This window comes from Myodes glareolus, chromosome 15 (genome assembly GCF_982192425.1).
Source record: "Myodes glareolus chromosome 15, mMyoGla1.1, whole genome shotgun sequence".
Lineage (NCBI taxonomy): Eukaryota > Metazoa > Chordata > Mammalia > Rodentia > Cricetidae > Myodes > Myodes glareolus.
This window is the reverse complement of record NC_142040.1, coordinates 5,556,758-5,572,164: the sequence shown is the minus strand read 5'-3', so window position 1 is coordinate 5,572,164 and position 15,407 is coordinate 5,556,758. Positions and strand designations below refer to the sequence as shown.

General features: G+C 36.4%; 1 protein-coding gene across 5 annotated transcripts in view; it reads right to left on the bottom strand.

The window, feature by feature from the left end:
* Positions 1-422: 422 nt before the first annotated feature.
* Positions 423-15,407, bottom strand: part of Mctp1 (multiple C2 and transmembrane domain containing 1) — a 592,866-nt gene continuing 577,881 nt past the window's right edge. For all 5 annotated transcript variants that reach the window (XM_048424315.3, XM_087896744.1, XM_087896742.1 and 2 more), the window contains 4 exons: positions 8,956-9,065; positions 7,794-7,903; positions 5,366-5,463; positions 423-4,318 (listed from right to left, as the gene is read on the bottom strand). In XM_048424315.3, the coding sequence (XP_048280272.2) occupies positions 4,247-4,318; positions 5,366-5,463; positions 7,794-7,903; positions 8,956-9,065 (390 nt within the window). In that variant the 3' untranslated portion in view covers positions 423-4,246. The remainder of the gene's footprint in view (positions 4,319-5,365; positions 5,464-7,793; positions 7,904-8,955; positions 9,066-15,407) is intronic.

Below are 15,407 nucleotides of genomic sequence, written 5' to 3'. Positions count from 1 at the left end.
ACATGGGATATTTTGTAGATTTGTTTTTGTTTTTTATTGTTTTCAGCTTAGAATGAAAATTTGAACAAGTTGAAATTAGAGAACAATTATATATTTAGTTGTCTCATTTTGTGTTTTTTTGTTTTATGGATGTTTTGTTTTTCTTTTCCTTTTTACTTTTAAACCAGAAACCCTAGGGGGGAAAACCACATACTTTGGGCATTAATGCATGCTTTTATAGTGTTCCAACATAGAGATTTTCTTGATGTGTTTCGAGTCTCAGATTCAGCTAAAGTAACTTCTCATGTGACTGCCATATACAAGATACCATTGGATGAATGTGGAAAATGAGTGTAAAAGAATTCTCATTACAAAAGGGGGATACTTTCTGCTGCTGTTGTCATTATTTCAGTGAGTTACAGCAATCATCCTTGAAAAGAGAGTTATAAAAGATATTTTTATTATATTTAGGTGGCTTTAATTCAACTAAGCATTTAGAAAAGGCTGACTCCACATACTCTAATCAGACCAGGGACTAACCATCTGGACACATAACATTGCAAACTCCAAAACTTAAACATGCTTTAATAAGAGCTGAGGTTTTTTTGTTGTTGTTGTTTTGTTTTGTTTTGTTTTTTGGGTTGTTGATTTTTTTTTGTCTCAAGTGTAATACTGGCTATTTTGTATGTGAAGCCACCAAGTGCCTTATACTTTTCTTTTGAAGCTGAGCACCAAAGCACTATTACTGAAAAGTGTTGTCAGCAGCCAGGCTTATTTAAACTTATAAGTTGAATAATGCTTGCTATATTTTGGCATCAATATTAGACATCTTTGGATTTTGACATCAAAATGGAAAAATTTTCCCCCCGTGGCCACTGGATAGGATTTAACTGCTCAATTTCAGCATTTGCCTGCTCATCCCAGCACTTGGGAGACTGGTTGCAAGTTAGATGCCAGAGTCTAGTTAAAATTTAAGGAAATTTTAAAGAGTTACTTTCATAAACATACCATTTAAGTTTGTCTGTTTACAAACTCCAGATTTGGTTTAATTATGCAATTGATACACACATACTCTATAATTGCCCTTCTCAGGCTTATACTTACAGTAGGTATACAATAAATGCATCACAAGTCATGTAAAAAAATATTCTTAACGTTATCCTAGTGCATAGAATGACTCAAAATTAATTTAGAACACCCCTCCCTCTCATTAACCCCTCTGTTTGAGTTTGAAACTAACAAAATGAACTATTAGGCAACAGTGTGTTAAAGGTTACAGAAGGGCAAGATATCTGAATTATTCCAGTATGTAGTGGCAGAATCCCTTCTCTGTAGAGACTTAAACATCATCTACCCTTCATTATGTGATCTCAATGACAAAACAAAGCATCTTACCAAAGTTCAGCTTGGTGAACCAATAAGTTTATCAGACTAACTTTCAGAAGATAAATGAGGGGTCACCTACAGGAGCATGGATGAGCCCAAAGCAACTGCACTAAGTAGTCTTGATCAGTATGAATTATGGCCTCCCCATTCCTGCATAGATGTGGTCCCTTTTCAAGTCACCTGCCTATATACTCTACACCTCTTTAAAGTCACGTGTGATTAGAGCAGAATTGCGTCCAGTTTCTAAAATCTTGGTCTCACTGTTCCTCTACGCCCACTCCTTTTATGAGGAATCAACTGTAAGCGTGATTATGATGGTCTTTTAACGAGCCAGCACAGTTGATCTAAGGAAGATGGCAGTTGCCTTGCCCAGAGGACAGCATTATACAACAATGACTAGTGTGGAATGTAAATATAGACTGTTGAGCAGTTTACAATGTCTGCTACATTTAACAAAGCAAATAGATGTTGGGCCACGTTCATTTTAACTTAGAACTTAGCTCATATAACTTAGAATATTTGCTTCAGACTTCTCTGAAAACCGGGCTGCACAGAGAAACCTTGACTCAAGAAAAAGAAGAAGAAGAAATCTAATTTGTGGCTGAGAATTTAGCTCAGTGGTAGAACAGTTGCCTAGCAGGGGCTAAGCCCTGGGTTCAGTTCTCAGTTCTGGGAAAAAAAAAAAAAAGCAACTGAAAACCAAGGCATCCTTCTTAAATATAAAAAGCACCTATACAAGAAAGTTTAAAATCCTACTTGGCATTATCCTTTTGGCCCTATAATATATTGTTTTCTGAAAGCATTGAGGGCTAGCTTGAAGGTGACTTTCTGACTCCAGATAGTTTTCTCTGCATCACTGGATGCTTACTGTGCCAAAGGTACTGGGTTTTCACTGTAGCCAGGGTTTCAAGAATAGCCTTGCTCAAATCAAATGTTTCCCCAAGTGAAGTACACTAATGAACAAACATGCACCCAGTGCCCCCACTGTGCATTTCTTAACTCAGAAAAAAATAGTGATTTTTACATGGAAAAAATTGTTTCCTTTTGTATTTAATGAAGTGAATATGTAGTCAACATTACTATTGAACTAAGCATCTGAAATCTTACACAATGAAACAAACGAAACTTAGTTATCTGTTAATGGTTCATCTAAGGTTATAGAATGTTAGACTTAGACATTTGAGTAGACACAGCACAAAACATAAATCTCACAGAGGTATAATCAGAACTTAGACCAAAGGACTTCATCAATAAACTTATAATAGGCCAGCTTCATAAAGTAGTTTTTGCAACAGTGATGGAATGCAGATATAAGCATGTTGTTTTAAACATGATACCCTAGATAGAGCATGTTGAGGTGAGGTCAAAGCCTTTCTGTAGAAAGGGAATTTAGTCAACATTCTTCCAAGCTTAGTGTATAAACATCAAAATAGTTCTATTGTAAGAAATAGTATTTAACAACATATTTCTAAAATAAAAATACTTCAAAAATTAGCTTTGATGAGATTTAAAGAATTTCTTTGGAGTGAAATATATATATTTCTGCTTTTCTACATTGTCCAGCACAACCCCCACCTTCACCTCACCCCAGTTATTTATTAATAACAATAAAATAGTGCAAAATGTTGCAGCCATTTCCATTGAGTGTATTCCTTTAAAAGTCAGTAAAGACATTCTCACTGACTGACCAAGTATCTCTGCAGAGGTAAATTCCCTTGATAGACCCTGGAGTTGGTTTTCGGAATGCACTGTTAAAGTACACAGTGTGGTTAGTGAAACATTTTTAATGGTAACCACTTTAAACGCAGTTTATTTTACAAAACAGGCTTTCATGCATTATCAATGTTCTTCATAAATGATGTAATGAAGCACTGGCCTTTCTCTTAGTCCACTGCCTTCTCCACATTAAAGCTCACTTATAAAAAGCATGTTAATACTCTAATGAAAAAGCAGATACTGTTTTTTTTTCCCTGTGAGAACACTTAAATTTACTGTTTTAGATATACAAGGGCATAATTTGATACCAAATGCAGTATGGATTTACTTTGCTAGTATTTTTGACAACTAAATCGGCTTGCTAATTTGCTAACTCAGTATAAATTAAATAGTGGTATATATAAAAACCGTGATAATCACTTATAAACCTGGCAGTATTTATTCAATATATTTCTGGAGAGATTTTAAGGTTTTAGATGGAATGATAGAAGGCTTAAGAGTTTTATTCATAGAATCTCAGATTCTCTTAAGGGATTGTTTATGAGGAGACAGCAGAATAGATGAATGTGCCTGTCCTCATGAACTTAAAATGAGCCTTAGCTATGCAGAAGTAACGTATTTATACACAGGAGTGAAAGTCGGGTTGTATGTTATATTGAAATGCAACATTTCCATTATTCAAGTTTTGGGGGTTCCCCTCTTTTGTACTGTATAAACATTAAAAAAAATGAATTGCATTTTAGATAAGAAGTCATCACATAGCAAAAAAAAAAAAACCCTAAAATCAAGTAAGCATATATATTTTATGTATGGCTAATCAGAGTACGATTGAGCATTTAATCTGATATTCTGGTTCTTTCACTTGTAATTTGAGTAATGTGCTTCCAGTTTTATAACCATTATTTTTATTCTTTCAGTTGGTTGTATTATCTATAGCTAACAAGGCTTCCACACTCCACTAGTTAAAATCCTTTATCAGGTTGAGTCTGTGCAATGGAAGTATATTTTCAAGGACATATGCCTTTGTACACTATTTACAAATTTTCTTGATCATGATAAAAAGAGAAAATAAATAAACAGGAGAAAGAAAAGAAATGCTGCCGAGGCTGCAGGGTTTTTCTTTTATCTTTCCAGGCGTGCTGGTCCCCTCAGTGCTGGGAGCTGGCTAGCCAAGGGTGTTTTTCTTCCTTTTATATGGGCTATGAGAATGGTCTGGTTTCAGTTCTTGGTACTGCACCTGTTTAAACAGTTCAGAAAAAGACTGGTCAGGTGGCCACTTCCTGGCAAAAAAAAAAAAAAAAAGAAGAAAAGCTACGAAATGAGAGACTGCTTGGGAAGGGAGGTGAAGGGGAGGGGTATGCTGTTCTAGAAACCAAGTGGGGAACTCCAGCTGCTGCAAAAAGCAGCAGGGGGCTAGAGTCAGAGTCAGGAGGGAAATCCTGCCAGAAAATGCCTGAAGCCTCATATGAACTTTGCTAATGGACTGTGACTGATACTCACCGGAATACAATACAATGAAAGAAAATCTATCTCTATTTTTGAAGAACTGGATAATGATTCTTTGCAGTTTGTTAAATACAGCCTTAATCGTCACCTAGCCCATGATTGTATATATGGAATGAAAAACTCAACTGAAAGTAATGCAAATTGTGACCACTGAAACCGACTTCAAGACTGTGATTAAAAACCTTTATTCCACTTTGAAATCAGTTCGTTAGTACATGTTAAGTCCAAAGAATTTGTGAGATATGCTATAGTATTTCAAATGTAAACATTTTCTCCCTAATCTAAAATATACATTAACAAATGCATTAAATGTATTGAATTTATGCAATATGCACAAGTAGTTTGTAATCACCATTTCACTTCCATCATCTATATCTAAAATAACTCTGTTCTCTGTCTCTTCACAGACTCAGCTGGGCTTGGGGTGCATTCTCCCCAAAAGCCATATGATGGCTGACTCTTGGGTACATTCTCCCCAGAAGCCATGTGATGACTGACTTTTGAGTACATTCTTCCTGAAAACCATGTGATGAATGACTCTTGGGGTACATTCTCCCCAAAAGCCTTGTGGTGACTGACTTTCAATCTTGTGCTCTCTGTTCTTTATAGGTTTGTCTAGATTAATGTCTAGTTGGCTAAAGTCCTGCCAAAAAACTGCAGTGAGCTTCATTGACTTTTAACAGACTCTTCTATGGCCTTTGACATTGAAGAGCTTAAAAATTGAGACCCAGTGTCATACTACACCCAAGCAAGCACAAGAATAATGAAATATACATACCACTTGTACATCTGAAGGGACTCTGGAAAGGAAGTCAAGTAGTTCATTGTTATCAATTGCATATGGACTCCGAAGCTTTTTTGTAAATTTATTAATACCTAAAAAAGTGACATTTTAAACATTATTGAGTTCATTATTGAGTGTGGAGTTAGGCAAAGCACATTTCTGGAGAAGACATTATGGCGATTTGAACATCAACTTTGTGCTACTCCTTAGCCTTGACAGGGTGGCCTAGTTAGTATAGCACCTCCTTCAACTTTCCCATCTGAACTACTGCTTCCTTTCCTGTGTGCAACTGAATAGCTTCTTCCCAGTAGGTGAGGTTTGGGGGAAAACAAAAGGGATCCTAGAAGGGATACACAGTGTCTTGCCTGACCAGGTTTTCAGGGTTGCAGTCCCAAGACGATTTGCTTTATGTTTAGGCATGATGAGACTTACCTGTCTACGTTTCTAGGTTGTAATTGTTAGGTGATTTATTATTTTTCTCTTTTCCAAAGATATTTATTTTAGGTGCTACTGTTATAAATCAAACAAAATGTTTAGAAGTCATGGGATTTGATGGTTGGTTATTGTTTAAATTTAAATGAAAAATATTGCCATAAATTTTGGGGGAAAAAGTATTCAGCTTTGCATTAAACACACAGATGCAAACCGAGGAATAGACTTGGGATCTAAGCTCTTAATGGCATTCCTACAGAATGAACTTCTGTCACATTGGTCTTGGACTCTTTCCAGCCATGTGAAATCTATGTCCTTAGCATTTTAGCAGTCACCTATCACTAAAATAAATAATATTTTTTGAAATTTTTTATTTGATTAAACAAGGCTCAAACATATCCTATGAAAATATTTTTAAGACAGCTAGCCACTGGGGCCATACGAATGTCCCTAAACACTCCTAGCCAGATGGACCCTTAGGCTCCGTTTCAGAGAAGCTGAGTGAGGAAGGGCAGTGGAGGGAGGGGCTCTTCGCATGGCAATAGAAATGGTTCTGCAAATCTGACCCTAGGAAGAGATGGTTATTTTTGCCCTAAACTTCACAGTGAAATAGTATCTGCACTGACCATCAGAGAAGTGAAGGAAACATTAGGGCTTAGTAGACTAGATAGGGTAAAATTAAAATCAGAATTAAAAAGCCCCATCCTTTGAATAGGAAAACTGGTGACTTAATTAAATCTCTGTAAATGGTAGAAATTGGGAAAGAAAAATATAATCACTACTTCCTCTGCCCTCCATCCAGGGGCTAAAGGCAATACTGGAAGGGAAAATGGAAACATGGGCCAAAGGAGAAAGAAAACAAGAATATTTTTATTATTTAAAAATTGTGTGTGTGTGTGTGTGTGTGTGTGTGTGTGTGTGTGTGTGTGTACACGTACCTCAGGAGGATAGAAAAGAACACTGGCATAGGTGGTTGTGTGGGTATTGAGAACCAAAACTGGGTCTTCCTCAAAACTGGTAAGTATTCTTAACTGCCAAGCTAATTCTCCAGCCCCCCAAATGGGAATCTTAAAACTAAACTGGATGGAGACTGTTGTTCTTAATTCACTTTCTTCTGGTATATTTCTTTTAATGATTTGGGAGGTAAAAAAATAAAAAAACTCTGTAAAAAATTCCATTATTTACAATACAAGCATGTTTTCTTAAGTCAAGGCCTGTTTTCCATCTTTGTATATTTTTTAAAGTTTAGAAATCTTTGAGTATGTGTCCATTGATGAGGGACAAATAGAAAGTGTTTCTATACGGTGGTGGATTATAGGGATTGAAGATTGGGTTTTCTAAACCAAAAAATTCACCAAGAAAGAAAAACTTCAGTTTCAGTTCTTCTTAAGGCTCAAGTGACACCTCCCAAATGGGCTCTCTGTCGGAGGGACTGCTGGAAGCACGTGGCACAATCGCATAAGTATTAGGGGGAAATTGCCTTTAAAGTAGACTTTTCTAAAAGCATCCTTACTTAGTAGACTTTTTGGTTGTTCCTAAGGCGCCTGTAAATGCTGGTAAGGCTTTTTCTGAGTCCTAAAAGTGGCCTTTAAATGGGCAGCTGGTACCATGTTTACAGACATCCACAAGATAAAATACCGCAGCAAACGTACCACATGGCTTAAAGTGCCTCCATTGGCATTTAAGTGGTGAAAATAAATCAGTGATATCTAGACAAAGTTACACTTTGATATATGAAGAATCTGTACCAGTACATGTTTATAGTAAGATGGGAGCTGTGGTGCCAGCTAAGAAAAATGCATTTTACACTGAGACCTAAATCTCTATGTTGTTGTGATTTTTAACTGACCTGTCCTTTTTCATCATGGAGTGCCTACATGATCATAAATACAGAGCACTGCTGATGCTATAACTCACCTCTTAAAAACAGTTTGTTCTTAGCTGCTAAAACAGCTGGAGTGTTTGTTGTTATTTAAAAAGCTTTACTTACCCCAGACAAGAACAATGTATCGCAGTGGAATGAAGTACAGAATAACTGTGAACACACAGAGGGCTACAATGGCCAGCCAGCTTAAGAATGGCACAGTCCAGTTGAAAGTACTGAATGGAAAAGTAACAAATCAGTAATGTGAGCACTTAACACTTTTCTAAAGGAGAGTTAAGATAAATGTGGTTTTGAATAACAGTTGACTATCAGAGAACATAGTTTAGTCTGTTTCATTCATGAACACAGACCCAGGTAAAGAATCTTGTAGCAGCCCCACTAGGTTGTTCTAGGAATTTCATAGCCTAAAATCATTATACAACTCGGATACCTCCTTACATAGTAAAAATATTTTTTCCTGCTACTAAAACTAGTACCCATCCTTCTTTATTTTTAAATTTTATACAATAGGGATCCACCATTCATCCTCCTAAAAACACCATAGCCCCATGCTGGGAATGGATGTTTGCAGTAAGTGCAACTCTTGGAGCACTGTGTGAGCCGTAAATTTTAGAATTCCTTTTAGGAACATTCGCTTTCTGTTCAGCTTTGTTTCAAGTAGAAGTGGAAATCAGGGAGAGTGTGCTGGGATTCAGACATTATGCTGGCCTGTCCTTTAAGCTAGGGGCTCCAACTCTCCCCTGGGACATCCATGTCACTAGGCACACATGTGGTACTCATGCATACCACATCCTTATAATAAATAAATTTCCTATAATAAATTACTTATAATAAATAAATCTTAAACATACTTTTAATTATGGAGAATTCTTTTATAATGGAAAAAATTCTGTGATTTTTTTTCTAAATGATGAAATATGACTTATTTCTTGACAATATTAAACTTGGCAAAAGTCTAGTTAGATTTAGACAGTACAGGTGTCCTAATTACCTGAAATGCATAAGGTTAGATTATCTTTCCATGACTTCATATTCTTTTTAAGAACAAAGTCCTTATGAAAAGGTATGCTGAAGTGTAGGACAGTGCTGTACCTTCAAAGCTGCAGTCATAACTTTTTCCCCATCAATATGTTCTAAACTTCAGGCAGGAAATTGACAGAACCATCATAAAACCAAGGATACACAAAAACAAATTAAGAGGAAACTGAACAACAGATCATGGAATGGTGACCTGTGCCTGACAGAAGGGCTCTGCAGCCCAACTCACTTCTTTATCCTTTCGCCAAAGGAGGCCACGTCATCTAGGATATTCTGCACACTGACACAGACTTCTTGGATGGCATAGATTTTATTTATAAATCCTTTTTTTTCACCATCCTAAAATACAATAAAGAAATTCTGTATGAGTAAAAGGTATATATTGGTTCTTGCTTGATTCTTTGGACAGTCCGTCTCTTGCATTTTTAACATTAAGTGCGCTTCATCTCTATATTTATGCAAATGGATATTTGGAGCTCACGAAATTTTCAAGAAAAACGACAGAAGAAATGTACCCAATGGATGCAATTCAAGAAACTTGAATTCCATTGCTCTGAAGAATGGAAACAAGGAGGTAGAGCTATATGACAGGAATAATTGCCAAAGCTAACGCAAGACTCACTTAGCAAGCCCAGTCTCTCTCTTCTTCAGCAACCTCCTTCTCCCAGGATGAGACCTGATGTCTGGAACTTATTGTGTAGGTGAACATGACCTTGAAGCCTTGATTCTCTTCTACCCTGCTAAGTACTAGGACTCCGGGCATGTTCTTCTGAGTGGACATGTTCACTCAGTCTTATGTGGTGCTGGAGATCAAACCTAGGGCCTTGTGCATGCTAGGCAAGCACTCTAGTAATTGAACTATAGACTCAAACCCGCTATCTTGATCCCACAACCTGTACACCTTAATTGAGTCTGCATATTTTCTTGTACTTTTTTGTTTTCTATTTTACATTTTCTGTTGAACGAAGGGCTTTGTGAAGAACCCTGCCACTGAATTGTATCCCTAGATTTGACCAAACAAACACTTCAATTGAAGAAAATACTGAGCACAAACAAGTATACCTGGGAGCAGTAACAACTGATGAAAAAAATGACTAGTGCTGAGATGCATTAACAAGACATTTGTAGGTCAAATACATATCAATCTTCCAAAAAATGCTGAGATAGTCCACTGTCTCATATGCTGGTAGCCAGTTTTAAAACTTCCTTTTTTGTACATACTTCAGCTTGAATCTTAAGGAATTCTTGTATACCAGGGAATGGGTGGGAGGAGATTAAGTATAAAGCGCCCTGTGCATGGTGTGAACCTAGGGAAATGTGCATATTTTGTAATTTTAGACCCAGAGGAAGAAATAGTGGTGGCCTTTCACGATAGAATTCAGCTTAGTAGCCTGGCATCACAGACACTTGCCGAGGTTGTTTGGTGGAGACCATCCAACCCTGATTCCATGACTCCATTTCTCCATGCCAACTTGAATGTCTATGGAAATATAGATCCAATTTCATTACTTTAACTTCTTTTGAACACTTGAATACTATGCCAAAACACTTGAGACCTCATGTGGCAGCTAGTACTTGCTGAAAGCAGCCAGGAAACTAGGATAATAATGTCACGTTGCACATTTACATACTGACTTTCATTTTAGAAGAGTCCAAACACTGTACTGTGAATGCTTGGCCAGGGCTGGCGTTCTGCTGTTCTGCCACCTAGAAATCAAGGACAAGTGAATCACAGGTGCAAAGGCTTCCTCCAAGGGCTGCACAGTATGCTGGGACCATCGCCATATAGGCAATTTTATAGTTGGATCACAACTGTGGATACCAATCAGTTTTTATTCCAAATTTAACTTCAATAAGAGAAATATTTTACATTAGTCATCTAATGTCAAAAAAAGATTGTCAAGAGAGGGAAATGAGGGATACTCTAAACCTCATAATATGGGAAGTAATTAGCATTCTCCATTGTATTCAAGTCATCCTTCACTTGCCATGACAGACATAGATGCATTAAATTTCTTATGTTTTCTCTCTCTTCATTTTACCAGACAAAATTTGAATTTCACCTATAATCTTATGTAATTGTACATTTTAGATAAAGTGAGTACATAAAGTGACTCTTCCCAGTTGTTTTCCTAACTGCAAAGTTGAGCTGACCCTTAGTGTTCTCTTCTAAGTAGCAGCTAATTTCTTTTATGTCTATGAATCAAAGTACCCTTATAAATTGTTTATTCTGTGTCTAACAAAACAAATGCAAATAAAAATGAAAAACAAACCCCTGCAGGACTAGGGCATACATCCCTTGGTTCTATCTTCAGCACCAAAGAGAAAAACAAACAAGTCCAATCGTGCTGTTCGTGCAGTGAAAAATTCACTGAAAACAAGGTTCCTGCTCGGGGATATGTTCTTTAACAATAACAATAAAATACTTTGGCATAACCTCAAAAATTATGAAAGCATAGAAACGTGTCTATATTATTATGTAGAATATTAGGGGCATTGAACGTACAGATTTATTGCAATTTCAATCAAATCCTTATGTTTCAAGTAGACAGAAATGGAGAGAATTTGGTCAAGTATTTCTAATTTGCTTGGAAGATAGATATGTAACTGTAATCAAGACATTTCTATAAAAGGAACAATAATGAGAAAGCATTTTGTAGACCAGATAATTGAAATGGAAGACAGATACTGAAAGAAAGATGTATAATATGGCATCATGCTGGGTGATTGCCTGCAATCCCTGATCTCAGGAAGTGGAGGCAGGCTAACCAAGAGTCCAAGGTCAGCCTGGGTTACCTGAGATCCTGTATCAAAAAGTGGGGTAGGGTTTCATCATATAGAAGGAAATTGTAAATGAGCAATTTTGTTGCCTATAATACTTAGGGGAAATTATACTAAACCCTACCTTAAATGAACTCTCAACTCTAATAGGTAGTACAAGTCTACATTAATCGGTGCATCAAATAGCTCTCAATTCATACTAATTTTTAAAAGCTAAAAACTATAAAAGACAATATAGATATTTATTTACATTTATAAGAAAGAATTTTCTAAAAACAAGCATTAAAAAACTATAACTCACAAAGAAAACCTTTGTAGCAGTGATTTTGTAAAGTTAAAAATGCCATCAAAAGTCACCATAAATTGAAAACGTTCAGGCTGGGCTACAGCCAGTGCTGTAGTGTGTGCTAAGCCAGTGTGAATCCCAGGCCTTTAGCTACAGTGCTACCAAAAAGAATTTTTAAAGGCTGAGAAAAAACTAGCAACAGATATTGCAAGTGTTGGGATTATATTCCCAATACACTCACCCAATAAGCACCTGTAGAAATATTTCTGTTGCAGTTTTCTTTATAAATTTAAAAAAAATCATTAGCACATTGACTAGAACTATTCTTGAAATCAGAAAACATTTCATTTTTAATGATGAAATGTTTATGATCTATTTGAAATAAGTGAAAAATGAATGATACATAAATTCTATTTTTTAAATAAGATTAACATTTTATGCTTAGAACTCACACCTCCCCAACATAGAAGTAAGTTAAACTAATTACATGGTATGATTTTACTTTGACATTTTTATATTTTGTACTTTAATAAGCTTTAAGTAATTTTGAAAAAAAGATTTAGAAATCATGTTCACTAAGTACTGTAAAATGCTTCTCATATACCAAATTCAATCCTCATAGCCATCCTATAGTATATTTTTCCCATTGTTCATTAGAAACTAAGGTTCAGAGATATTGAACTGGTCTAGAACTGGTTAACTTCAGACTCTTCTCTCCATAATACATGTATGGCTTCCTTATCCCACTGGGGAGATTCTAGCTCCCTCTAAAGCTTCAGTAGGATAAGTAAGAGGGAAAAGGAGAAAGATTTACACGTGTAACCCACAACCTAGCCTTGAGGCTCACCATGCAACTAAGTTCTTCAGCAAGGAAATGAAATACAGAAATTTCTTTCAAGGGTAGGAAGTGAAGATGTGTAAGGAATCAAGAGGTTTAATGTAAATGACATGCTGCAACACAGGATCTTCAGCAACAGGATGAGTCATTGAAGCCATTAAAACAGGCAATTGTGAATACTTACTTTAAAAATTTAAAGATTGATGTATAATTTTTGGCTAAGATTCTTAAAAATTGGCTCAGCTCTACAATCCATAACCCCAGATAACCTTGACTACAAAGAGGACCCTAAGAAAGACATACATGGATCCAAATAGGGAAGAGAAAAGCATAAGATCCCATGAGTAAATTGGGAGTGTGGGAGTCTCAAGAGAGGATAGAAGGGGAGAAGAGAGAGGGGAGGAAGGGAGGAGAGCGGAGAAAAATGTTAGTACAATAAAAAGAACTACAAAAAAGAAGAAGAAAAGCATAAAAAAAAAGAAACCACCAAAAAAGCTTGGCTCAACTCGTATACTTTTCTTTGTTTTGCTAAACTTTAAGCCCATTGCTACTCCCATACCTCTGCCATCCAAAGAGAAAATAGAGTGGGCTTGTCTTAAGGTTGGCAAAGTTTGGAGAAGGAAATACGTTGAGGTAAAATCTTTATTGCAAAATCTCTTTCATCAGATTCTATAGTCCTTCACTGTGGTCTCCAGCCAATGAAGTAATTACTCTTTATATACAGTATATGATCCAAAACTGCAGTGGGTAATGGAATTGCTCTATGTTGCATTCCAATATTTCACACTTTCCCCCTAATGTTCAATACTTTATTAGTAGGGAATAAATTGGTACATTTCTTTTATTGTCATTTTTGCTTTCCTTTATACGCCAGTTTCAATGAAAGAAATACATAGAGTAGTTAATCATCCAAAGGCTCACTAGTGACTTGGTTTAAAAAATGATTAATATTTCTTTCAACATGTAAAAAATGTTACTCATAGAAAATAGTTATAACTATAAATCTGAGAACATGTGAGGCTTAAATTGCATAACTTCTTCAGATTCTGTGTAATTTTTAATGCTTATTTTCAGGTTCAAATTGTACACAAAACATCAATTGCTGTAAAACTTGAATTTTGATTCTCTAATATTTGCCTAGGATCCATGTTCTACACTAAGGACATTTTGGTCCCCACTTTCCACAGCTGATTCAATTCTGCGTCTCTAACCTATGGAAACTATCATATGGAAACTAGGGCATAAAGACTGTTGAGGGACACACTAAGAAGAGATCAGATGTTTTTTCTCTGCCAACATTTCTTTCTTTTTCAGATATAGAAAACTATATTTCAGCCCAAAATACTGAAATTTTCACAGAGAGCAACTTGGCAACTCAAAGTCCCTTGGCGACTGAATCTCAGTTAGAGTCTTCTGCAATTCCTATGGCACCAAAACTTCCCCAGGTTACTGGGCCTGCATCTTTCCCTGATATTAGTCTTAAAGCCCAGAAACTCTCCTTTGAGACACTGAGGAGATCTAAGGCATGGTGAATGTCAGTGGGTTGGCTGAAAATAATACACATTATTATGCATATAATAGCACAACCCTGGCACAAATAGTTCATAAATAACTAGTGTTAGTAGTACTAAGAATTAAAAAATTAAGTTAAAATTATTTTTATTCCTTTTGAATTATGATAAAAACTGAATTGTGTATTCCTGACTGCAGGAGATGCCTTTGTATAAATTTTCCCTGGAACTCACTTTGTACACCAGGCTGTCCTCAAATTCAGAGAGATCTGCTTGTCTCTGCCTCCTGAGTGCTGGAATTAAAGGCGTGCCCCACCACTGCCAGGCCCAGGTAACTTCCTGTTTGCCTGCCAGAGATCATGTTAGAAAGTGATTCTTTGCATTGCAATGCTACATGGAGCTTACAAAGCTCTCTTTCCCCCCATTCTAACTTGAGAAAGGCTTTGTCTTCTTTTTAGCTTTTGTCTTATTTTTACCCTTCCAGAATAAATTTCTGTTCTTTGTAGTTGTTGTTTCCTCTGACACAAAGTAGCCTTATGATTTTCAAGTACAGTCTGTAATAACAGTGTGCTGTGTTTGCATGTGATGTTAAAGATTATTGTAAAGCAACAATTCAGGTAAGGCTATCACTTGGGCTAGACAATATGAAATGGGCTTTTAGCTATCAGGACGCACTCTAAGCTTTATGATGGAAGCCAGGAGGTAAAGAAAGAAAAAGAAAAGGAAAAAAGATGTTAATAGAACAAAATGATAAAAAAAAAAGGCACAGAGAAAGAGATCAATGCAAAGCGAGAGAAGAGAGAAAGGGTTGGATGAGAGGCCCCAGGGAACAGGAGAGTGAAGGCTGGGGTGTTGTGTCAGGATGGAAGAGAGATACCCTGCAGCAGAAAGAAAATAACACCAAAGCAGAACATTGTCTGATCATGAAACATCCAATTAAAATATTTGTACAAGTCTGCACATAGAATAGTTATCTAATAAATGAATATAAAACTTACAGAAAGTACACAGTGGTATAATATACCTGTTGTCGTGGAATTACCTGAAGCCAAACTTCTCACAGCATAGACCCCTTATCACACAGATCTTAAGGAAGATGTAAACATCCCTAACCCTAATGATGTAAGAAAATTAGTTTTAAATGGCTTGCAGGCTCTTTAAGGACTGCATATCAGCAGGCAGGATACAGACTTTCTATAGAGACCTTCCATCTCAGTTGGCATAGGCCTTTGTCCCCGAAGTCCTGCCTTCAAGATTTAGAATGA